General features: G+C 46.0%; 1 protein-coding gene and 1 pseudogene across 1 annotated transcript in view; one reads left to right on the top strand and one right to left on the bottom strand.

Moving 5' to 3' along the window:
* Positions 1-18,646: 18,646 nt before the first annotated feature.
* The window catches only part of NPC2 (NPC intracellular cholesterol transporter 2), a 14,199-nt gene continuing 9,259 nt past the window's right edge, over positions 18,647-23,586 (bottom strand). Inside the window, exons 3-5 of the mRNA XM_037738581.1 lie at positions 23,492-23,585; positions 19,392-19,469; positions 18,647-18,983 (exon numbers count right to left, since the gene is read on the bottom strand). Coding sequence (XP_037594509.1) covers positions 18,960-18,983; positions 19,392-19,469; positions 23,492-23,585 — 196 coding nt within the window. The 3' untranslated portion in view covers positions 18,647-18,959. The remainder of the gene's footprint in view (positions 18,984-19,391; positions 19,470-23,491; position 23,586) is intronic.
* LOC108304462 lies at positions 21,637-22,413 on the top strand (annotated as a pseudogene).

Below are 23,586 nucleotides of genomic sequence, written 5' to 3'. Positions count from 1 at the left end.
CCAAGTTTGCACCACTGCGCTCCAGCCTGGGTGACAGAGCAAGACTCTGTCTCAAAAACAAAACAAAACAAAACAAAAAACAACCAATAGTCAGTGGTGTGTTACAGGATGATTTTGTCCAACCGGAGGCTAACATAAGTGTTCTGAGCATGCTTAAAGCAGGCTAGTAGCCACCAGGTGCGGTGGCTTACTCCTTTAATCCCAGCACTTTGGGAGGCTGAGGTGGGTGGATCACTTGAGGTCAGGAGTTTGAGAGCAGCCTGGCCAACATAGTGAAACACTGTCCCTACTAAAATACAAAAATTAGCCAGGCGTGGTGGTGCATTTCTGTAGTCCCAGCTATTTGGGAGGCTGGGGCAGGAGAATCGCTTGAACTCGGGAGGCGGAGGTTGCAGTGAGTCATGATCACGCCACTGCATTCCAGCCTGAATGACAGAGTAAGATTCCATTAAAAAAAAAAATAGGCTAGGTTAAGCTATGTTGTTTGGTAAGTTAGGTTTGTTTAATGCTCAGGCTGGAGTGCAGTGGCATGATCATGGCTCACTGTAGCCTCGAACTCCTGTCTCAGCTTCCCAAGTAGTTGGGACTATAGGTGTGTGCCACCATGCCTGGGTAATTTTTGCATTTTTAAATAGAGACAGGGTCTTACTATGTTGCCCAGGCTAGTCTTAAACTCCTGAAGTCAAGCAATTCTCCCACCTCAGCCTCCCAAAGTGCTGGGATTACAGGTATGAGCCGTTATGCCCAACCTAAATGCATTTTTGACTTATGGTATTTTCCCCTTATGATGGGTTAATTGGGATGTAACCCCCTCGTGAGTCAAGGAGCAACTATACTTGAATCTTGGGAGTGACAGTCCATCCCTTCTGCTGCGTCCTACTGGGCACAGAGACCAACTCCAATACGATGTGGGAGGGAACAAACAAGTGTGAGGATACCAAGATGTTGGATCACGGCGGGCATTTGGAGGCTGGTAACCATGTCTTCCTTCACAGCCAGACTTCTTGAGAAAGTCATGCACAGTGCCTGCCTCCACAGTTTGCTCTCACCCCTTCACTCAGGCTGCTCTCCCTGGGTCTCCAATGACTTCCTTGTTTTGAAATCCAATGGCCACTTCTCAGTCCTTATCGCACGTGGCTTCCCTGCAATGCTCCACATTGGGCACTCCTGCCCTAGCCAAACACTCCTCTCTTGGCTCCCGTGCTATCACGGGCTCCTGGAGTGCCTTTGCCTTTTGCCCCTCCACGGCTGTAGTCACAAGCTTCTTCTCTTTACATCTGTCCATCCCTGAAGGGGTGGAGCAGCTCAGGGTTCTGCAGACTGTCCCTTTTTTGCCTGGGGTGGATGAGGCCGGCATAATCTGACCTCTGCTAACTCTGTCTCCTGCCACTCCTGCACACCAGATTCTCCATGCGAACCCCATAGACTGTCCCATGGTTCCTGCCCTTTTCCTACTGTGTTAAGGTCAGACGGGCACTTTGGGGCTACTCTTTGTCCAGTCTTGGATTCCTCAGCTAAAGGATGAGGGCAGAGGCCTTAAGAGGAAGTAAGGATACAGCTGTAATTAACAAGGAAGGCAACTGAGATCCATCAGCCTCAGATGGAGAAGCCTAAGGGGCGATTTGATTATGGCTTTCAAGCCTAAGGAGGCCCTTTGCCTTGAGAAATATGACCGACTGCCCTGTCTCCTCTAAAGACCAAATAGAAAAAGGTTACGTTTTAGTCATGAAAGAAATGACAGATCCAGGTTAGGGAAGAGAAGCATTAAATGCCAGGAATTAGCTAGAGCAACGTGCAATCTGATCAGCCTACTTTAAAAAGTAGGCTAGGTTTTTGCACATCTGAGATGATTGCTGAGCAGACTGAACTAAGGGTAGGCTAGTGAATCAGGTAACCCACCAACCCCCGAATCTACACTGCTGCATGAGCAGCAAGTCTGAGGTAGAGCTGGGCTCAGAGTCCAATCCCTTGTCTATTTCCAGCCGTGGGGTCTGACTGTGGCAAGCCCTGGGCTGCAGGATGGGTTTGTTCTGGCCTGCAGGGTCAAAGCAGTCTAGCTACTGCTGCTTGGTTATACCTGTCCTGAAAGAGGCCAGAGGGTAGGGTTGTGGGTAGGGAGTGAGAAAGGGCGTTACGTTGGCTTTTTGGTTTGTTTTTTTGAGACGGAGTTTCACTCTTGTTGCCTAGGCTGGAGTATAATGGCATGATCTCGGCTCACTGCACTCTCTGCCTCCCAGGTTCAAGTGATCCTCCTGTCTCAGCCTCCTGAGTAGCTGGGATTACAGGCTCATAGCACCACACCCAGCTTATTTTGTATTTTTTAGTAGAGATGGGGTTTCTCCATGTTGGCCAGGCTGGTCTCGAACTCCTGACTTCAGGTGATCTACCTGCCTCGGCCTCCCAAAGTGCTGGGATTACAGGCATGAGCCATCGTGCCCGGCCTGGTGTAGGCTGATATTTAGAAGAGTGACACAATCAGGGAGAATACCTTGGTTAAGGAACTGGCTGGTACATCATCTCCTTCGGGAAACCCTCTCTGATGCTTCCATGCTGGCTTAGGGATCCTCCTGTGTGCTCCCACAACACCCTGTGCTACCTTGGTCCCTATGGTATTGAGATGATCTAAGGATTTCAGTCTCTTCTCACCAAACCATGAGCTCTTTGATGGCAAGAACTAAGTTTTGCTGATGGCTATGTGGGGTCTGGCATAGGATACAGATTGTGGAAGTGCTGGGTAAACGGGTCTTGACTAACTGACCTAGGGAACAAATGCATTGGCCTGGGAGACTCTGTACTACATTGTTCCCAGAGGTAGCTTCAAAACAACCCAGCAGAAAGCTCTGGCTTTCTGGAACCACACATTTCAATGGGACGACCAAAGAGATGACCCCAGGAAATCTGGGCTCCGGTCCCGCTCAGCCACTTATTAGCAGTATGGCCTGATTAGCATGGAACAATCCCCTCCCTGTGCCTTGGTGTCCTCTGCTACCAAATAGGGGCCATGGTCCCACAGATGCACAAAGTTGTCTTGAAAATGGAATGAGATCATGGGTGTGCAGGCGGTGAGACACATCTTGGAAAGGTCTTTAAGACTTATACAGAGGTAAGGAGTTATTAATAGCCTCATTATTATTCTTACCCAGAATGCCCATGGCAAAGCAGCATGTGGCAGCCCCAGCCCCCGCATCCCACCCTTCCATACTATTTCTGTACCTGGAAAGCAGGTTCTTGGAGGGATTGTCCCTGCGTGGGGAAGAGGGTGAATGCCGGGCAGACCTGCCTCTACTGGCACTCCAGCCTGCTCCTCCCTGGACACTCTCCCCAAACCCTGTGGGTCAGGAAGCATGGCCGACCCTGGCCCACCCACCCATCTGGAGGGCTTCGGGTGACATCTGTCTCTGTTACGTCATTTGGTGCGGTAGTGGTGCTGCTGAGGTGCTGAGCGGAGCCCCTAGAGCGGTCAGCACACCTCTCATCACTTGGGCTAAATCCTGGGGCAGCCTGTCTTCCCGGGGACCTCTGATCCACCTTCAGACCCACTTGATTCAGAGTTCAGTTGGGCCCAGGCATGAAAGGGAGCAGCTTTCCTACCTGTTGCACGTTTCTAAGTGAGCGGCTCAAGTCGGCTCATCCTACCTCTCCTCCCACTTTTCTTCCAACGGCCCCTTCAAGCCTGGAGAGTGGAGAGCTCTGGGCAGGAGTCGGCACAGATCCAGGTGTTTCTCCTCCCCCACACCTCTCACTTCCTTGCCATGAGAGTGCGATGCTTGTGAACATCAGTTGGCACACAGCAGGGAGCAGCAGAGAGACAGGAGTATCCCAGAGAAAGGAGGAGAAAATCAGATAGGTGGGCGCGTGATGGGTGACCCCATCCTCCATAAAGTCCTGAAGGCAACATCCAGGTTCTGACAGCCATCAGAATCCCCCAGGTATAAGCCCCAGGACTCCCGGGGAGGGCCTGACCTCCACAATCCTGGGCCTCATCTTTTAGCTTCCCCTGGCCCTCACCCTAACCCATGAACATCAGCATAAGGGCAGCACAGATCCGTAGAAGTGTGGTCTTCACTGGCTTTGGGAATAACAAAGCCCTAGGTTTAGCAGAGCAGTGGGTACAGAGGAGAAAAAGCCAGCACAATCAATCTACGAGCCAGGGAAGGCTGGGCTTGGAGTGAGCTGTCAGACCAAGCTCCACCAGGCTGGTCCAAGGATCTCTCTCCACAGGAGGAAGGCCAGCGCCAGCTATTGCCAGTCTCATGGGAATAGTCCATTATCAGAGAAAGGCAGCCTGACTGCTTTGAGGAGGTCTCCTAACTCAGCTTAGCTCCCCCTCCCCACTCGGCCAGCCAGGTCTGTGCGCTGCTGACTTAAAACGCTGCCCTCAATTCTATCTTTAGCTCTGGCTGCTGGGAGCCTGAGTGACAGGCAGGGTGGGGGCTTGTGCTGGGGGTGGGAAAAATTTGCAGCTACCAGGTTTGCTGAGAAGGTGGCATTGACTGCAAGGAGCAGGGCTCATGTCATAATCACAGAATCCTCTGCAGCCAGTGCAATGGAAAGCACAGAGCTCCACTGATACTGGTTGGTGGGTGGATGGATGGAGGGATGGATGGATGGATGGATAGATGGACGGATGGATGGATGGAGGGATGGATGGATGGATGGATGGATGGATACATGGATGCATCAACGCATGGATGGAGCTGTGGCCCCTGGGAAAGAATGAGAACAGAGCCAATTGGTCCATTGACCAAGGCGTACACCCTGAAGGAACTCTGCATGATATTAGGCAAATGACTTCCCCTCCTGGCCTCAGTTTCTTCATTTGTAAGAGAGGACTAGATAAGTGGTTTTCAGGCTGCCTCCTTGGACCATCACCACCACCTCCACCACTACATCTCCTCTCTACCCTCCACCTTCATAAACAAGGGGCTGCTTGCTGGCCTTGAGCTGGGAGGAAGTAAAGTGATGGCTCCACAGGGCTCTCCTCCCGCTTCCATCAGGGCTGCTCACCGGTGTCAGTCCTGAACGTTGAGCTTCCTAGAAACAATTCTGTTAGATAAAAGGCTAAAGAGTGTGCTAACCACTGGACAAAACAACTTTAAAGGTTTTTTCTGACTTCTGGAGCCCCTTGGAAGCCACTGTTCGATCACACATTGGAAATGTTTGTGTTGCTATGGATGTCTCCAGGGGCGAAGCCAGAATTAACAAATTTTCCTGGAGACGGGAATAATGAAGACCCCTGGATTTTGCCCTTCACTCTTCTCCCTCAGAAACATCTCACACTTCAGAAGGGGGAATTCCCTGGGCCATGTTGGCTGCAGAATGTTTCCAGGTTACCGGCTTTGGGTGGAGACGTGGGATTCGTTGTAAATGCAGTTTTTTCAATTTTTCTCATTAATAGGTCACCCTGTTATTTCCTTAAATTTTTTTTTTAATTTAAATTTTTAGTAGAGATGGGGTCTTGCTATATTTCCCAGTCTGGTCTTGAAGTCCTTGGCTCAAGTGATCCTCCCACCTCAGCCCCCCAAAGTGCTGGGATTACAGGTGTGAGCCACTGTCCCCGACCTGTTATTTCCTTTTAGAAGCTTGAGTGTTGTCTACCTTGTCCTCTACAGTATAAGGGTCCTGGCTATAGGTGGAGTGCGGAGTCAGGTCCTAAAACAAGGGCTGAGAAGGGGCAATGTCCAAGTCAGCTATGCTCCCACCACCTACCTTAGACAGAAGCTCAGTATCTTTTCAGCCGCAGGTGAGCAACAGGTGGCTCAGATTATAAAGTTGTTAATTCCCCTCCACTCACAGAGCAGTTCAGTTTCCCAAGTGCGTTCAGACTTGGCCAAATGAAATTACCTTTTTCAGGAGGTGGCAAGACTAGTCCTCAACTGCCTCTCATCAAGACTAATATGAAAATCCCTTATCTGAGCAATAAAACACTGGCAGGCTCCCACCTAGCCAATAATTTTTCCAGTAATAAAAAGTGAAGGGCCCAAGAAAGGATGAGGAGGGGCTGGGGAAAGCCCTGGCAGGGCAATAGGAGCATGGACTGAAAGGGGCTGATGGTGGGTGTGGCCCAAACCCCCAGCCAGGCCAGCGGGGAGGTGAGTGGGACTGACGTGGAGCTGGAGAGGAGACTCCAGGCAGACACAGTTCAGAGGAAAGTGCCACGAGAGGGAAGTGGAGTCAGATCCACCCATCCCATCCACGGGATCTGGATGCCAGCTCAGAGTGGAGATCTATGGAGCCAAGGGAAAGAGGCCATTGGCAAGGTGGGAAGGCCCAATGTGGAGAGAGAAGCTGGGCCCACCAAACTCCTTGTTCTTTCTCTTGGCCTGACCTATGAAAGGAATGGGATGTGACTGGGCCTTGGGCAAGTCACTTTAGGTCCATATGCCTCCATTCCCTTCCTTGTTAGATGGAGACTCTGCCTCCATCACAAAGAGCCAACCCTTGACTCTGCCTCCATCACAAAGATGTTCTTATCCAATCTGATGACAGGTTTTTCATTTGAAATAGTAGAACTGCCTCATAAGTACTACTCATGGCCAGAAGGCTGGGGTCCAAAGGCTGGGGTCCAGGCTGGAGTGCAACGGCACAATCTTGGCTCACCACAACCTTCGCCGCCTCCCATGTTTGAGCGATTCTCTCGCCTCAGCCTCCCGAGTAACTTGGATTACAGGCATGCGCCACCATGCCTGGCTAATTTTGCATTTTTAGTAGAGGCGGGGTTTCTACATGTTGGTCAGGCTGGTCTGGAACTCCTGACATCAGGTAACCTGCCCGCCTCGGCCTTCCAAAGTGCTGGGATTATAGGCGTGAGCCACAGTGCTGGGCCAACTCTCTGCTAATTTTGAGCTCTGCTTCCGGCTCTTGTCTTTTGCTCTTGACTCACGCCTGGGAGGGGCAGGGCCTCTGTCTCTCCTTCCTTTGACCTTCCCTCCACCTCCCTACTTTCCTTCTTGGGGACATTCTCCTCCCACTCCTTTTTTTCCTTGACCTTTATCCTGGCCTCCCTCTGGCACTGAACTCCCAACAAGGCAAAAGTTCCTGTGCGGACCCTGTGCTGCAGCCTCTCAGGCCCAGCCCTTCCTCCACACACTGTGGTGGGATCATGATCACCCTACTTGGAAACCTGCCGCTGTGTGCTCAGGTGTGCATCCCACGGCATGCCCGTGTCCTCATCGAGGACTTGCGCGGGCCACTCACTTCCCACTGACCCAACCACCCCACCCAGCAGCACTGTGGGACATGGCCTTTCTGTAGATAGTCAGCTTTCTACCTTCTCCTGCTTCCAAACCATCGCCTCACCCACCACCCTCAAAGTCCTCCCTGTTCTCTCTGCTAAATCAAGTAAATAGCCTTTGGATAATTGTCTATCTCCTCCCCTCCAGGAAACCTTCCCCAAACAACCTCACTGGTATTTTGTCTTCACAGGGGCACCTTCTAGACTATGACAGGATTGGTATCTCTGCAGTGTGAAGTGTGTGGCTGTGTGTCCTGTCAAGGCCCTTGGGGGTCATCCTTCCCAAAGGGGCCATACTCACTGGCTCCCTGTGGTGAGGCCAGTATGGGCAGCAGACCAACTGCAGCCTCATTTGTAGGAAGAGGACCAGGTCAGGTTTGGTGTCTAGAAGATGGCAGGACAGCACCCTGTGCCAAGGCTGCAGTAACTTTTATGACAGTGACACATCCCAGAACCTTTTCATGAAAATGTGGCCACATGGCATTCTCCTCTAACCCTAGACTGCGGCACTCATCACCTGAAATTGCAGACGAGGTACAGACACTGTCATCTGCCGCCTGAAGAGATTGTTTGTGTTCCCTGCTCATTGCCGAGAGATAAAAGCTCAGGGGCTACTTATGCTCACAGACTGGGCTCAGCACACAGTCCTGACCTATTTTGTGGCTTTAAATTCAGAGATGCCAAGAACACTGTGTTTTTGCTGCTAAGTCTGGCAACTTAACCCACAGTAACCTTTAGGTGCTTTCCAACCCTGCAATTTCTTTGCTTATTGTTCTGGGTGGAAAATGAAAAACCCTCTTTGCCAGCAATTAATTTACAGAAATAAGATTTCTGCTTTTCGTGACAAAGACAGTCCCTGAATGCCAATCTTAGGGCTGCCAGATTGCAATTTCAAGTGGGTGCAGCCAACACAGTTAGAACTTGCAGGTGATTTATGGAGAAGGTGATGGATGAGAAAAGGAGAAAATGCAGTCAGGAGGAGGTGGAGAAAAGCATTGCCTACGAGCTCCTGTACTCGTCTCTAACTTCTCTGGCAACAAGTCCCTGTGCCCTTTGACCTTCTACCATCCCTGTTTTTTTTTTTAATTGTCGATGATTCTTGTTATTTCACTCTGTTCTATTTGGCTTTTTTCCAGCCCTTTCCTAACATGGTGCAGCCTGGTGGCCCCACTTCCAAGCCACATCCCTGCCTGATGGCATCTCAAAAGCATTTTTCAGGCTGGGCGCAGTGGCTCACGCCTGTAATCTCAGCACTTTGGGAGACTGAGGCAGGAGGATCACCTGAGGTCTGGAGTTCAAGACCAGCCCGACCAGCATGGAGAATCCCTGTCTCTACTAAAACTACAAAATTAGCCGGGCATGGTGGTGCATGCCTGTAATGCCAGCTACTCCGGAGGCTGAAGCAGGAGAATCGCTTGAACCTGGGAGGCGGAGGTTGCGGTGAGCCAAGATTGTGCCACTGCACTCCACTCTGGGTGAAAAGAGCAAAACTCTTTTTCCCAAAAAAAAAAAAAAAAAAAAAAAAAAAAAAAAGAAAAGAAAAAAAAGAAAAAGCATTTGTTACTCAGAACCCTTGGCTTGCTACATTTCACCTGTGGGAGGGCCTGGTCCCTTCTCTAAGAACTGTTAAATCTAAGAGCTGCTACTGGGATAGTTGACTGGAAACTCTAGAAACAACATCCAGAATACAGAAGCAAACTCACTCCTTCTCCTTCCCTGCATACTGAATGAATAAGGACACGATACATTGGAAATGAAGGGGGCAGGCATAGAGCTGAGATACAGAGTTGCTGAGAAGCTGGAAGGATTTGCTCGGGTTTGGGGGTGGAGACTCTGAGTGGCACCAGCCCGGTACCATTAGAGATTATGCTGGGGGAGTTAAAAGCAGTGATTAAGTCTGAGAACATTGTCTCCTCCATCTCCATCTCAGCCTCTGCTGAAAATCAATCCTTGTAATCACTACTCCTATCACCACTGCTGCTCTCCAAGGCTCAGCGCAATAGTTTGTTAGGTAGATTAGGAGAGAAGAGAAAGGACCCAGTGGTCTTCCTCAGACACCTGCTTTTCAACATCCTGCTTCCTATTGCCTGCCTCTGAGAACTTCACTCTTCCGGCTTTGCAATTTGTATGCTTATCTTTCCCAAGACTTTATCAGCCCTGATCTCAGGGGTTCCCTGGGCTGGACAGTGAGCAAGTATTTGTGGTGCATGGTTTCAAGGTGTCTAGTGTTAAAAACGGACACAGCCCCATCTTCAAGGAGCTCACAGTTACTCCTGGAGTCAAGATCAACACAGATAACAATGGAAACCTGCAGAGAAACTAGAGAATAATTTCCTTTAGGCAACCGCTGGAAGCTAAATGTTTTTCGTAGTTTCTGCTTTCATCTTCTCTGGGTACCTCCCCATTGCCGCCTCTTGGCTCCATCCTGGAGTAGTTTGGACACAACACCCTGCAGAGCTTGGTCCTCCTTATCCTCTGCAGAGAGACATGGAAGTGGTTCCATCTCTCCCTGGAGGAGTGGCTGGCAGAGGAATCTTGATAATAAACTCTAATTAACAGGTCGGGTACGGTGGCTCATACCTGTAACCCAACACTTTGGGATGCTGAAGGGGGTGGATCACTTGAGCCCAGGAGTTCAAGACCAGCCTGAGCAACACGGCAAAACTCCGTGGCTATAAAAAAATACAAAAATTTGCCAGGTGTGGTGGTGCATGCTTGAAGCCTCAGCTACTTGGGGGACTGAGGTGGGAGGATCACTTTAGCCTGGGAAGTCGACGCTGCAGTGAGCTGTGTTTGCATCACTGCACTCCAGCCTCAGTGACAACGTGAGACCCTATCAAAACAAAACAAAACAAAACAAAACAAAAAAAAACAAAACCCTCACCATTTACATTTTTTTTAGACTCCATCTAAAAAAACCAAACCAGCCAGGCGCGGTGGCTCAAGCCTGTAATCCCAGCACTTTGGGAGGCCGAGGCGGGTGGATCACAAGGTCAAGAGATCGAGACCATCCTGGTCAACATGGTGAAACCTCGTCTCTACTAAAAATACAAAAATTCAGCTGGGCATGGTGGCACGTGCCTGTAATCCCAGCTACTCAGGAGGCTGAGGCAGGAGAATTGCCTGAACCTAGGAGGCGGAGGTTGCGGTGAGCCGAGATCGCGCCATTGCACTCCAGCCTGGGTAACAAGAGCGAAACTCCGTCTCAAAAATAAATAAATAAATAAATAAAATAAAAAAACCAAACCAAAACAAAAAAAAACCCTCACCATTTACAGACCAGACTAAGAGCGAGTTGTTTGCTATGGATTCAATTCAGCACCTAATGTGCAACCATAGTGCACCCAGGGCATTGTGCTAGGTCTTAGCAGGGGTGGTGGGTGGTACAAAAATGAGCAAGAAAAGTTCTGTGTCTAAAGAGTGTGTCCTCCATGCATTTCTAATATTATTTGATTTCCAAAACTTCAATTAATACAGGATCCTTTGGAGGTACTCATGTTTCCATGAATCTCTTCCTGAACTACAACCGAAGTCATAGCATTAATGTCTTTAAAATCTCAGATGAATTTTTGCAATCATATGAAATGTATTATCTACTTTATATGGGTATTGGTTTTGATATAAAATGATCCTCCTCTTCCCTAACCTCACACTTTTTAAGTTCTACTTATAACACTGAAGCAACAGGAAAATGGACTAATTGTATCCCTGGCATACTATCTTACACCCAAGGAACCCAAGTACCCCTGAGAATCAGGATTATACTCAATACCTGTTTATTGATTTCAAAACCCAGAGAGGTGTTAGACAGCAGGGGCTTGGAATTCTCATTCTCTCCCTCTTCATTTTTCCCACCTTCCCCCTCTCCTCCTTGAAGCCTTCTGGTCTGGGACGCCCCTCCACTGGCTTATCTTTTTCCTGCACATTTCATAGAGGGGCCCCCTGTGTGGTTCTGGTCCCTGTTTTTACATTTGGCATTGTTTTGGTTTTGAACACAGAACCATTTAGGCGCAAGGCAAATGGTGGCCCAAAAAAGATAATTAATCATTCCATTAATTAATTCTCTCAAAAACCACATATAGGTCATATGCTCCTTGGACGAATAGCTGTGCTGGACAGTGAGAATACAGTAATGAACAAAATAGAAATGTTATCTCTCCCAGTGATCCCTTCACGGGACTGGGAAAGCCAGACATGGGTTGAATAATTATGCCAGTATAATCTTGAATTATGCCATGAAGGGAGAGAATAGAGTGCTATGAAAATGTACAGCAAAGCGCTTGATCTGATCTGGAGGAGGTGGTCAGGAAGGCTTCCTGGAGGAAGAGACATTGCAGGAGAAATTAGGATGAGTAGGAATTAACTAAATGAAAAGGGATTGGGGGGGCAGCATTTCAGGCAGCGGAGCAGCATGTGTGAGAGTCCCGTGGCTGGAGGAAGGGATTTGAGGAACTGAAAGGAGACTGATGTTGCTGGAGCATAGAGAGAGAAGAAGTGGTGTAACATGGGCTGGAGAGTCAGAGGAAGGGGGCAGAATTCTAAAATCCAAATAGATCATGATAGCTAAGTATACACTAGGGTCAGGACATAGCCAAGTATGCTTACTCAGTTTCAGAGTAAATTAAGTAGGAGGAACTTTAAATAAAACCAAATTAACCAAATTCACTATAAAAAATACTCCAGGCTGGCCTGGTGGCTCATACCTGTAATCTCAGCACTTTGGGAGGCCAAGGCAGGTGGATCACTTGAGGTCAGGAGTTCGAGACCAGCCTGGCCAATATAGTGATACCCTGTCTCTACTGAAATGCAAAAATTAGGCATGGTGGCACGTGCTGCTCACCTGTAATTTTAGCTACTCTCGAGGCTGAGGCAGGAGAATTGCTTGAACTCGGAAGGCGGAGGTTGCAGTGAGACGAGATCACACCATTGCACTCCAGCCTGGGTGACAGAGTGAGACTCTCTGTCAAAAAAGAAATACTCAAAAAAAATCTCAGAAGATATGTTTGCTGAATGAATGATGAATTAATAAAGACCTAGTACATGATTATGTGTCTCCATTTCCAGCCACGTTCTAAGCAGAAGCCTGACCTGGCTCTGCCTCTTCCAGAGCAAATCACCCCAGTACTCTTCCTTTTTGTTGCCATGGCCTTCTGTACATGTGACGGTCATGGCTTTGTCCCACTGGATTGCAGGGATGGTTTGCTGCTAGCTTCTCCCATTAGACTCTAAGCTCCTTGAAGGGAAGGACCATGCTTTACTCATTTTTTCATTCCCAGTGCCCAGCATAGTGCCCGGCACATAATAGGTATTGGTTGAAGGAATGCATACTGTTCTGTCCATATAAATTCAACTACACTTCATGATGATCAGGATAATACAAGAGTACAGCTGCCTAAGCCTCCTATACCCTCAGAACTAGCAGCACACATTCCTGTTCAGGAGAGTCAGCTGCGTTACAGGCATGTCTTGTGGTCAAAGAAAGGCATCCACTGAGTCAGTCTCAACCTTGTTCTTCTGGTGACCAAATCCGGGACCTTGTTTTCCTTGTGAGGTGTTCTGTGGGTGTGCCCAGACAGCTCATCAAGCCAATGGGATCTAAGTAGGAAAATCCACAGGATTAACTGCTAGTCCTCTGCACTAGCCTATGATATTAATATTCTCGGTACGAATAGCCTTTGTATTTCCAAGCTACACATGCACACCCATTTTCCTTTTGTCTGTACAACACCTCTACGAGGTATTTAACTGAAAGAGATTAAATGGTTGCTCCACGGTCCATGGCAAGCCAGTCAGGCCTGAAGCCTTTTTCTCCTACATTTCCCTGCTTTACTCCCTACCCCAGAACTTTCTCTGTTACCCACCTTGAAAGGAGATGGTTCTCAGTGGCCCCTGTCTGGGAGATGCTCTGTGTACCTCTTTGGGCCTTGTTCCTGCCAAGTCAAGCCTTGGCAAGCTCTGATGGGAAGCTGAGGGGGTCAGCCAGGGACTGCAGAGACCGGCGTATGGGGAGAGAGACTTGCATAAGCCAGACTGCTTTCTCTCTTTCTCCCAGAGGCAACCTGATGCAACTTGCAGCTACAGAGCCACCTTCGTGGCTTCTTGCTTCAGCGGGAGCAATCGGGAGGGAGAGGCTGGCTGAACTAAAGACAGACAACAGCCAGAAGGGGAGGGGGAGCCATTGCCGACTGAGCCCAGGGCCAGGGAGCCTTCAGGCTGGAGACAAGCTGGTGTTGTCAATGAGTCCTAGAGACAGATGACAGCTGGCTTCTAGATGTAAGCCCTGGCCCTGCTCTAGAGCTGCCCACTCAGGATGGGGCAATGCTGTGCCATTCTTCAGGAGAATGAAGCCTAGCCAACTGTTACTGTCCTCTCCCTTTTGGAGACAAGGCTGCTATAGGGTTAAATGGCCTGATCCAAAACCTACAGAAAAATGACATTTTTCCCTATCAAAAAAAAATTCATTGAACTATTGCTGAGTTCTAGGCATTTATTGAAAGATGAAAGGGCAGTCTCTATTCTCAAGATGTTTACAGTCTAGTAGGAAGGTAAAAAATCATACATGAAAAAGAAGGTGGTTAAGTGTCTTCAAAAGAGAGGGTTAGAATCTGGCTTAATGAAGGGAAACAAGACTGTGGCATCAGAGAGGCCATCAGTCTTAAAACGCACCTGGAATTAAATTTGGAAGACAAATGCGTGGCAAATGCCTATGATTCTAGGCCACTGCACAGTTTCCATGGCTGCAACCTTCCTTTTTTATCTAGGATGATAATAATAATACTAACGACCTTTCTCAGGTGCTTATTATGCATCAGGCACTGCACTGAGCACTGAGCATCCCCCACCTCATGTCATCATTAGAACCACCCGAGGTGGATATATTCTTATCATCCTATTTTACAGCTGAGGAAATTAAGGCCTTAAGAGGTTAAGAAACGCATCCAAAGTCAAGCAGCTGGAAAAAGTTGGAGATGAGATATAAACCCAGCTTGTATTTAAAAATTTAAATGTTGTAGAAATCTATAAACAATTACTGCTTCCAAAAGTGAAAACCTCCCCACAGATTCTGGGGAAATGCTCAATTGTCCTGTTGAACAATCCAAGTTCTGGTGGCATCTCTCTCTCTCTCTCTCTCTCTCCCTCTTTTTTCTCTGATGCCAGGCTCTTAGACTCTGAAGCTCTTGGAAGGGGCTGAGACTAAGGATTCCAAGCAGGAAAAAGGCAAGATTAGGATTAAAAAAAAATCAGCATCACACATCTCAGAATTCTGGAGAACCAAGTGGAAGTCCCCTGGGCCAAACATATCTGAAATGGTCTCTAAATCAAATGTCTTGGCCTTCATCTCCATCCTAAGCCCCTCTGGAGTTCAGAGATTTTCCCCGCCCTCACAGTTATGTGTAACTAGAAAGCGATTAGTCTGTGTCCATTTGCCAGTGGTTCTTCAACTTCCCTTCAGTGTCTCAATGCATCATAAGCTGTTAGTCCTGAGAGAGGCTTTAGCGATTAGTCCAATCCCTTCCATTTGTACATTACACATTAACAGTGGATGGAAGAGCTCCTAGGATGTTTTCTCTTGTTTTAGTAAAAAATCATCTTCCCACCAAACACAATGTGAAAGTTACTTTGATTGCAAAACAGAAAAGAATCTTACAACCATTTTGTGTGTACACTGAGTATTTATGGAATCTCATCTTTCCTATGTTGATCCATTTGCGGTATCCCCTTTTGTGGCAGAGGCCTATGGATGGTTGAGGGTGTAGCGGGCAGAGCAATGCATTTCTCCAGTGCTGAGAGGAGAGTCTGCTGCTGCTGGCCTGCTCTCTGCTTTTTGAACTGGCACACCCAGTGGCTCTGCCATGTTCAAGGCCAGCAGCCATCCATTTGTCTGCCAGGCTCCTTCTTGGCCTTACCCACTGGCAGTCAGAGCTAAGCTGATCTTTCTGCCTGCTGGCTGCTTATCTGGGACGTATGATTTGTGGAGGAGGGCCTGCCAGAAGGGAGCCAAGTCTTCCCTTCTCCGACCCCCTACAGGTGAGGCGAGCAGCACTGACATGCCAGGTCTGCTCCAGAATCTTAGGTCCTTATTCTCCATTTGGAACTGCAAACACCTGTGCTCTGTGGCTAGCATTGGGCAGTGAGCAGGGAACAGGCAGGGGAACGCCTGCAGAAAGTAGAAGAGGTCACTGTTCTTCTGCCCCCGTTGTGAGGAGCTGGCCAGACCCACTCACCCACATTGCCCACCCTCTTCCAGGACCCTCAAGCCACCTATTCAGGCCATATCCTGGGCTCCACCTTCCCCTCCATCCTTTTTTAGGAACCAAACCCCTGGTTTAGAGGGCCTGGTAGGTTCCCATAGCAATGGGCCTTTTAGCTGTTTCCATGGCAACCAACACCCAGACCATTTAGTTGCTAGTCAACTGACAGCTGTAAGTGAATCCCATTCAGTTTAGAATCTAGGGATAGGCTGAGGGATTCTCTTCAGAAAAAGACACAACCACCCAAAATGACTCAGATCCTTTAAAGACTTTCAGGCAACATCTGTGGAGATCCAGAGCCACTTTCTACCTTGGGTCACACAAGCCTGTCTCCCCCACGACCCCATTCCCAACACACACACACACACACCCTCAACTGACTGTCCCAGGCCTTTAAATAAGGCGTACCCCAACCTCTATTTCCTGTTCTGTCTCTTCCTTGGGGAAAACACTTGTTTAATGTGTCTCTCACTTTGGGGACTTTCCTACACATAACTCCTTTTTCTGTGTTAATGCTTTCCCTATGTACTGTGACCCTGTCCTTGTACCGACCCAGTCATTTAACCCTTGCTTTTTGCAGTAACTGAAGTGAATGGCTCATCCTAGGTCATCTTCTCTTAGTTGACCTCACCTATTTCAAGTCACCCTTCCTATGTCTGGAGGGTGTTCTCAGAGAACAAGCTGTTCTTATCAACCTTTCCAAAGCATAATCAAGATCACTGTTTCTTTCCTGAAAGATTTTGTGTTAAAAACAAAAAACATCCTATTCCTTTTAAAGAAAAGTCAACTAAGATTTTAAAACTAAATATGCAGGATTTAAAATTACTCCGTGCTTGTTGCTTTTTATTAGTATGAAGATTTGACTGAATGCCAGACTTCACATTTAACTGAACTGCAGATATGAAGGGTTGGGTTCCCTTTATTCTATAAGCAGGGGTGCCCCCTCATTATTTTAACAATTGAAGTCTGGGATTTATTTGTCCTGGAACTCATGTGAGAGCTGGGTCTGAGCCTCCAAGGCCTGCTCCGTGGACTAGAAAAGCATGAGACTGTCATTGGAAAGAGGATGACCTTTTTGATATACCTAAGATTCAGTGCTTCTCAATGTTTTAGTGACTCAGGGGGGCGTCTGTGAACTGTCTGTAGAAGACGACCTTTCAAACTTAATCCCCCCGAGGGAGCCCTACCTAGCTCATGGCTGCAGGCTCCATGTAGCCTCGAGATGGCTGGCAAACAGTCACAAGCTGTTGTCTTCCCCTTTTGCTCTGACAGAAGGATATATGCTAGCTGAAATGCTTTTTAATTTCAATTTCCAAAATATCTATGTATACTCTTTGTCTTTAGTGCGTCCCCACCCTTTTCATTATCACTCCTTAAAGGAGCTTTTGTAGACCTTTTAATCCTAATCAACAACCCCATCAAATTTTAATACCACATATATAATATGTATCTGTTTATGCATTATGTCTACTCCTGCTTTACACATAAAAAGAATAAGATTTTGTCCCTAAGAACAAATTTTCACAAAGAATGCATGGTATAAATAATGAAAGATATATGGTATTAAAACATTGTTTTATATTTGAAGAAAAAGTGGAGGAAAGAAAAATATAATTTTAGATTTTTCTATGACTTAGATATGTGAAGTATTTCCGAAGTAGTTTAACACTCAACTAGTCAGTTGTATCAAATTAATTTTCCCTGAAGTAGGCACTGTTCCTAGCTACAGGCAAGTACTCATTTTGCACGGTAGTGTGGGTCCTGTCTTCTTTTAACATGAGGGCAGAGGAGTATACAGACAGGGCAGGTAGCTGTTAACTTCAAAGGAGCTACATGGCATTAGAAATCTTCTGGGAATAGGGAGACGGTGGACACATGATAATTGAGCTTTTCTAGGCCTCTCAGAAAGTTCCTGTGCACAGAGGATAGCCTCGTCCTTCTGAGGAGACATCATCACATCTCAGATTGTACCTTCTGATTTTCCTGCTATTTTTAGACAAAGAACAATGTCTGTGTCCTAGAGCGACAGCTAACATTTAGAGTATATACTATATGCCAGGGTCATTCTAAGTGTGTTACATGCTTCATCTCATTTAGTCTTCACAGCCCTATTATTAGTAGTCCTTTTTAACAGGTAAGGAAACTGACACTCAGAGAGAAGAAGTGATTTCAAAATCACACTGGTAGTCCTGTTAATTGGTGGCACGAGGACTCAACCATAGGCAGTCCAAAGCCAGAGGCTGTACAACAGTTAACAGCCCAGGAATTCACACAATTCTGAATCACCTAGAGTCCAGTATGGGAGACAGGGTGGACTGTTTCTCTAGACTCAGTGTGACAGGATACACAAGATCGTACAGTGGTTGACTGGCTCCTGGCATGAACTAGGAAAGCTTGGCTGTTGATAACTTTATTCCTGATCCATCACTGTCCCCTGGTGGTTTTCCTGGGAAACTCACAGGCCAAAGAAATACAAGGGTCTAGTGAAATTAGTGGGATAAAAATAACTGGATCATATCAATTATTTGCTCACAAGCACTTTGTATGAATGTTCCTTCCTTTTGCCCTGACCTAGTAATAGATGACCTAAGATCCAAGTTATTCAACTCAATTGCAAACGGGGTTGTAATCCCTGGCCATCTAAGAGCTGACTGCTAGTATACTGACTCAAAATAGATGGAAAAATATATACCCATGATTATACTTGTACTTTAAGGACAGGGAACTCCAAGATTTAATTAACGTAGCCACTACTTGCTACAACTTCATATTTCATCTTTAAGCTCCTAGGCTTTCGTCATGGCAGAGGGTTCCCAAAAGATCACCATGCCTCATCCTAACCTGTAATCCCTAACCCCACTACTGTCCTACCTGCCCTCCCCACCAAATTCAGTTCCTTCAACCTTTCAGGCACTATTATTCAACCAGGTGATGTTTACTTTCACTGCTTCTTTCAAGCACTTGGTGGCATAAGACTGTAAAATAAAGCAAAACAAGGCCATTTCATATAAAATAGATATGGTCTTACTGGGCAAAAAGGAGAAAAAAACTTTCTGAAAAAGTCACGTCTTCAGTGCACTCTGGGACCACGTAACTGGGAGACTGACTTCCATGGTTCTAGCAGAACGTACTCTGAAAGAGCAGAAGACCACAGCCCACATGCAGAAAACAAGACAAATGAGTTTTTATTTATTCAAGGGTACACTTCCAGGTGTAGAAAGAGGACATATGTTAAAAAAAAAAATTAAACATCTGTTAACCAAGTGCTGCATTTAATGAAAACCACCTAAGATAGAAAAAGAAACATAAGACAGCCACTGACAACCAGCCATCCAGAGCTGAGTTTCTCCCACAGAGCACCTCCTCTTCAACGAATCACTGGATACCATTGGAGAGCAAGTCACTGTTGTTGAAGCAGCAGAGCTGGAGGTGCTGTCAAGAGTCAGCAGACTCGTTGGCCAGATGCACTGAACTCAATGAGGCACTTGATGAGTAACCTGTGGATGTAATGTTCCAGCTCAATGGAAGCGTTTTGGAACCTTTCCTCCATTGTGAGGGCAATAACCCTAGGGCAAGTTATCGGACATCCCTAAGCAACCTCCTTCAGGTCCTGTCTGGCTGACCTTCCTTATTCCAACAGCAAAAACCAATGAAGACAGTTAAATCAACCCCTATAGTCCCACTCTCTCTTCTTTCCCTCAACCTTTTTTACAAAGGATATTACAAAGGCAACAGTTCTTAGCTCTCAGGAAATAGGGTCTTTGATGCTTTTACAGGCTGAGAGGCATAAAATAGCAGTCTTGAAATTCCTTTTATCTTACAGCACTGATTTAGTTTTAGGTGTGATTTATCCTCCAATTCTTTCCTCCCTCCACCCATGCCCTCTCAACCCCAGAGAGACATACGATCTGTACTGGGATTTCCCAGCAGAAAAGACTTTGGTTTCTATCATCCTGAAGTTGCCACTCCACCACCAGTTTTATCTGGAGAAAGAGAAAAATAATTGAGAAAAATGAAAATAGGACTTGACTTCTATCCATAATTGGCTTAACTATGAATCCTAGATGTAGTAGCAAACTTCCTAACTCCTCATACTTTTTTTCTTAAATCATGAAGGCTGCTTAGCATGTAGGCATAGCCTACAGCCTTAAAAGACTGTAATGAAATTATACTTACGATTTGATGCTAGCAGTACCATATACTAACTTGGTTAATTTATCAAATGTAATTTCTAAAGCATTCTTTTCTTAGATCAATGGCACATAAATGAAGTGGTATGGTTTAGATATTTGTCCCTTTGAAATTTCATGTTGAAATGTGACCTCCAATGTTGGAGGTGGGCCTAGTGGGAGGTATTGGATCATGGAGGCGAATCCCTCATGAATGGCTTAGCACCATCCCTTTGGTGATGAGTGAGTTCTCACTTAGTTCATGTGAGATCTGGCTGTTTAAAAGAATCTGGGACCTCCCTCTTTTCTTTTTTGCTCCAGTGCTGGCCTTGCAACATGCTGGCCCCGCTTTGCCTTCTGTCATAACAGCAAGCTTCCTGAGGCCTTACCAGAAGCAGGTGCTGGCACTATGCTTCATGTATAGCTTGGAGAACCGTAAGCTGATCAAACCTCTTTTCTTTATAAGTTACCCAGTCTTAGGTATTCCTTGATAGCAATGCAAATGCACTAACACATGAAGGCTTACATGAATAATTTTGCATTAAAGCAATTTCTCATGTATTTTGCAATCTGATCCAGCTTTTCCCCAATGTAACCATGAAGAGCAGAGAGTAAAAAAAAATTAGATTCTTAGGTATAAGGAAACTTTCTCGTTAGCTAGAAATGGGAATGTCAAAGCACAAAGGATGGCTCAGAGAAGTCTGTAGCTGTATGAATCGTTTTAAGGATGACAAACTTTTGTAGCAATATACTTTCAGTTAACGCCCTTAAACTGCTTTCTAATAATGTACTCCATCAGAAATTCCTGCCTTGACTTGTTACACTCATACCATGTGAGCCGTCCCGTCCCTTCCAATTCTTAATAACTCACTGACACTCTGCAGGTCCTTTCTTATGTGGACATTAGCTTACTTGTCACTAGTTACTACTTCTCTTTTATACTGTAACGTTTCTTCACAATGGAACATTTGAGTGGCAATGATACTCAGGTTCTTGAAATTTGCTTCATTTAGTGCTTCAAGAGTTTGAACTGTTTTTCAGATTAAATGTAGTTCATTTAACAGACAATAATTACCATATATTAAGAATCTACTACATATCAGGCTCTGACTAGTCACTGCATAGGTAACTGAGGTTGAAACATGCCCATGGTTACATGGATACTCTGCAAATTCATCTATAAATCTGTACCTCACCTCTAAGACCTCCAACATCCCTTCAGCAGAGACACCCTATATTTGAGGCTCTTTAGAATGTCCTTTAATTACTTACCTTTCCAAAAAAATAAATGGCCAGATATTGCTCCTAACTTCTATTTGATTTCCTTTCAAGAAATGTGGCTCTTTTTCTTCACGGAAAAAGGCTTTATTTCCTCTATTCTTACCAAAATTCATATCTTTAATACAGGTCCACTCCAGCAGGATCTACCTTACAAGTGCTTGGTAGAAAAAGAGGTAGGTACAGCAGGGGTGGGTCGGAAGTGAAGGTGGGGATTGGAGGGGAGAAAGGAGGGTGGAAAAAGCTACCTCTCTGCCATGGAGCTACCAAACTACTGTTCTATTGTTTTGTTAAGAGATTAATGGAGAAACCAGGATTTTCTAATGACAATGTTAAGATAACTTGGATCTTTAACTATTTGGTACCTGGCTAAAATCTTTTAACATTGCACAAACTTTGGAGTTATAAGACCCAGCTCAAAACCTGGGCTGTACTACTTCTTTGTGGAGTGGACTCTGTTCATATTGCATAACCTCAGAAGCACCAATTTCTTCAGCTGTAAAATAGAGATCAAATAATCTCTATATAGGATGGTCATGAGAACCAAATGAAATATGGTATATAAAAATGGCATCAGCTCTTACTGTAGAGCTGGAGCAGGAGCCACAGCTGAGAGCAGGGGGAGGAGCATGGGGAGGAGGAGAAGGGGAAGGATGAGGGGGAGGAAGAATGGGGGGGTGGGGGTAAGTGGGAGTGGGAGAGGAGGAGGAGGCGGCAGCACCCAGACTGGGGGATCGTCATTATTTAAACAGACCACATCATGCATGAGTACAAGGTAGTGGTCCTTGGTTCAGGAGGCACTGGGAAGTCTGCTCTGACGGTTGAGTTTGTTCAGGGAATTTTTGTTGAAAAATATGACCCAACGATAGAAGATCCCTACAGAAAGCAAGTTGAAGTCGATTGCCAACAGTGTATGCTTAAAATCCTAGATACTGCAGGGACAGAGCAATTCATGGTGATGAGGGATTTGTATATGAAGAATGCCCAAGGTTTTGCAGTATCATATTCTATTACAGCTCAGTCCACATTTAATGACTTACAGGGAACAGATTTTACTGGTTAGGGACACAGAAGATGTTCCAGTGATTTTTGTTGGCGATAAATGTGACCTGGAAGATGAGCGAGTAGTTGGCAAAGAACAGGGTCAGAATTTAGCAAGACGGTGGTGTAACTGTGCCATTTTAGGATCTTCTGCAAAGTCAAAGATCAACGTTAATGAGATATTTTACGACCTAGTCAGACAGATAAATAGGAAAACACCAATGGAAAAGAAGAAGCCTAAAAAGAAAACACGCCTGCTGCTCTAGGACCATAGTCAGCAGCAGCTCTCAGCCAGGTTGCAGGAATGGAGAACTATTGCCTAACTGGAAAATGCCAGCACTCCAGACTTCAAAAAATACATCTGAAGAGGCTTCTCCTATTTTATATATTATGGGAAAAATTTAGATCTTATATTGGTTCCCTGCACAAGTTCCCTGGAGAAAAAAAATTGCTCTGTGTACATCTCTTGGAAAATAAGACATAATAGATATGAAAATATACTTGGCTCTAATATGATTATGCAAAAGAGCATGGATGCATTTCAAATGTTAGATATTTGCTACTATAGTCAGATGATTTCATATTGACGTTTTTATCATGATTCCTCCCTATCAAGCACGAAAATGTTGAACAACTATACTTTATATCTGTAATGATATTGATTAGGATGTCCCCTCAAACTCATTGCAGCAGATAACTTTTTTTAGTCACTGGCTTCATTTTATATTAAAAAAATTATGGAATATCGGCCACGTGCAGTGGTTCACGCCTATAATCTCAGCACTTTGGGAGGCTGAGGCGGGCAAATCACGAGGTCAGGAGTTCAAGACCAGCCTGGCCAACATGGTGAAACTCCGACTGTACTAAAAATACAAAAATTAGCTGGGTATGGTGGCATGTGCCTGTAATCCCAGCTACTCCAGAGGCTGAGGCAGGAGAATTGCTTAAACCAGAACTGGAGAGGCAGAGACTGCAGTGAGCCGAGATTTCGCCACTGCACTCCAGCCTGGGATACAGAGTGAGACTCTGTTTCAAAAAAAAAAAAAAAATTATGGAATATTATCTGTCATTATACTCTAAAATTGTTTGTGCATAATGCTTTGGAGAAATGGGGTCTTTTATAGGAAAAAAAAAAAAGCTGGCATAACAGTTTTATGGCTTTCAAAGCTAAAATATGCAATAAACTAAACCAACTCTAATATTGCTTCTTGTGTTTTAATGACATTAAATTACAGCTTTTATGGATGATTAAATTTTAGTACATTTTCAAAAAAAAATGGCCTTATTATGCCCAGGCTAACCATCAGGTCATAGTGAAAGAACGAAGAGACACAGAGAAAAACATCTGCCCTACCTCCTGACACCTAACGCCCCAGCTATTTCCTGTCCCTCAGGCTTCCGGTTCTTTATCATAGAGATAAGGGGCCCTTTACCCTGTCTCTGCTTCTTGCCCGCTGCCCTCTGATCTCTAATCCAGTCCCAAGCCCTCTCCTGTGCTCAACAATGGTATCACTTACAGAGGGATATTCACTTTTCACTGGTAGTTTATTCAGGTAGCTATAGGTCTTGTCTTTTTGGATGGGGCAGTTAATGCCACTCTTACAGCCATCAG

This window comes from Cebus imitator, unplaced genomic scaffold, assembly GCF_001604975.1.
Source record: "Cebus imitator isolate Cc_AM_T3 unplaced genomic scaffold, Cebus_imitator-1.0 Scaffold54, whole genome shotgun sequence".
Classification (NCBI taxonomy): Eukaryota; Metazoa; Chordata; class Mammalia; order Primates; family Cebidae; genus Cebus; species Cebus imitator.
Note: the sequence above shows the minus strand (reverse complement) of the source record. Positions and strands in the feature narration are given on the sequence as shown.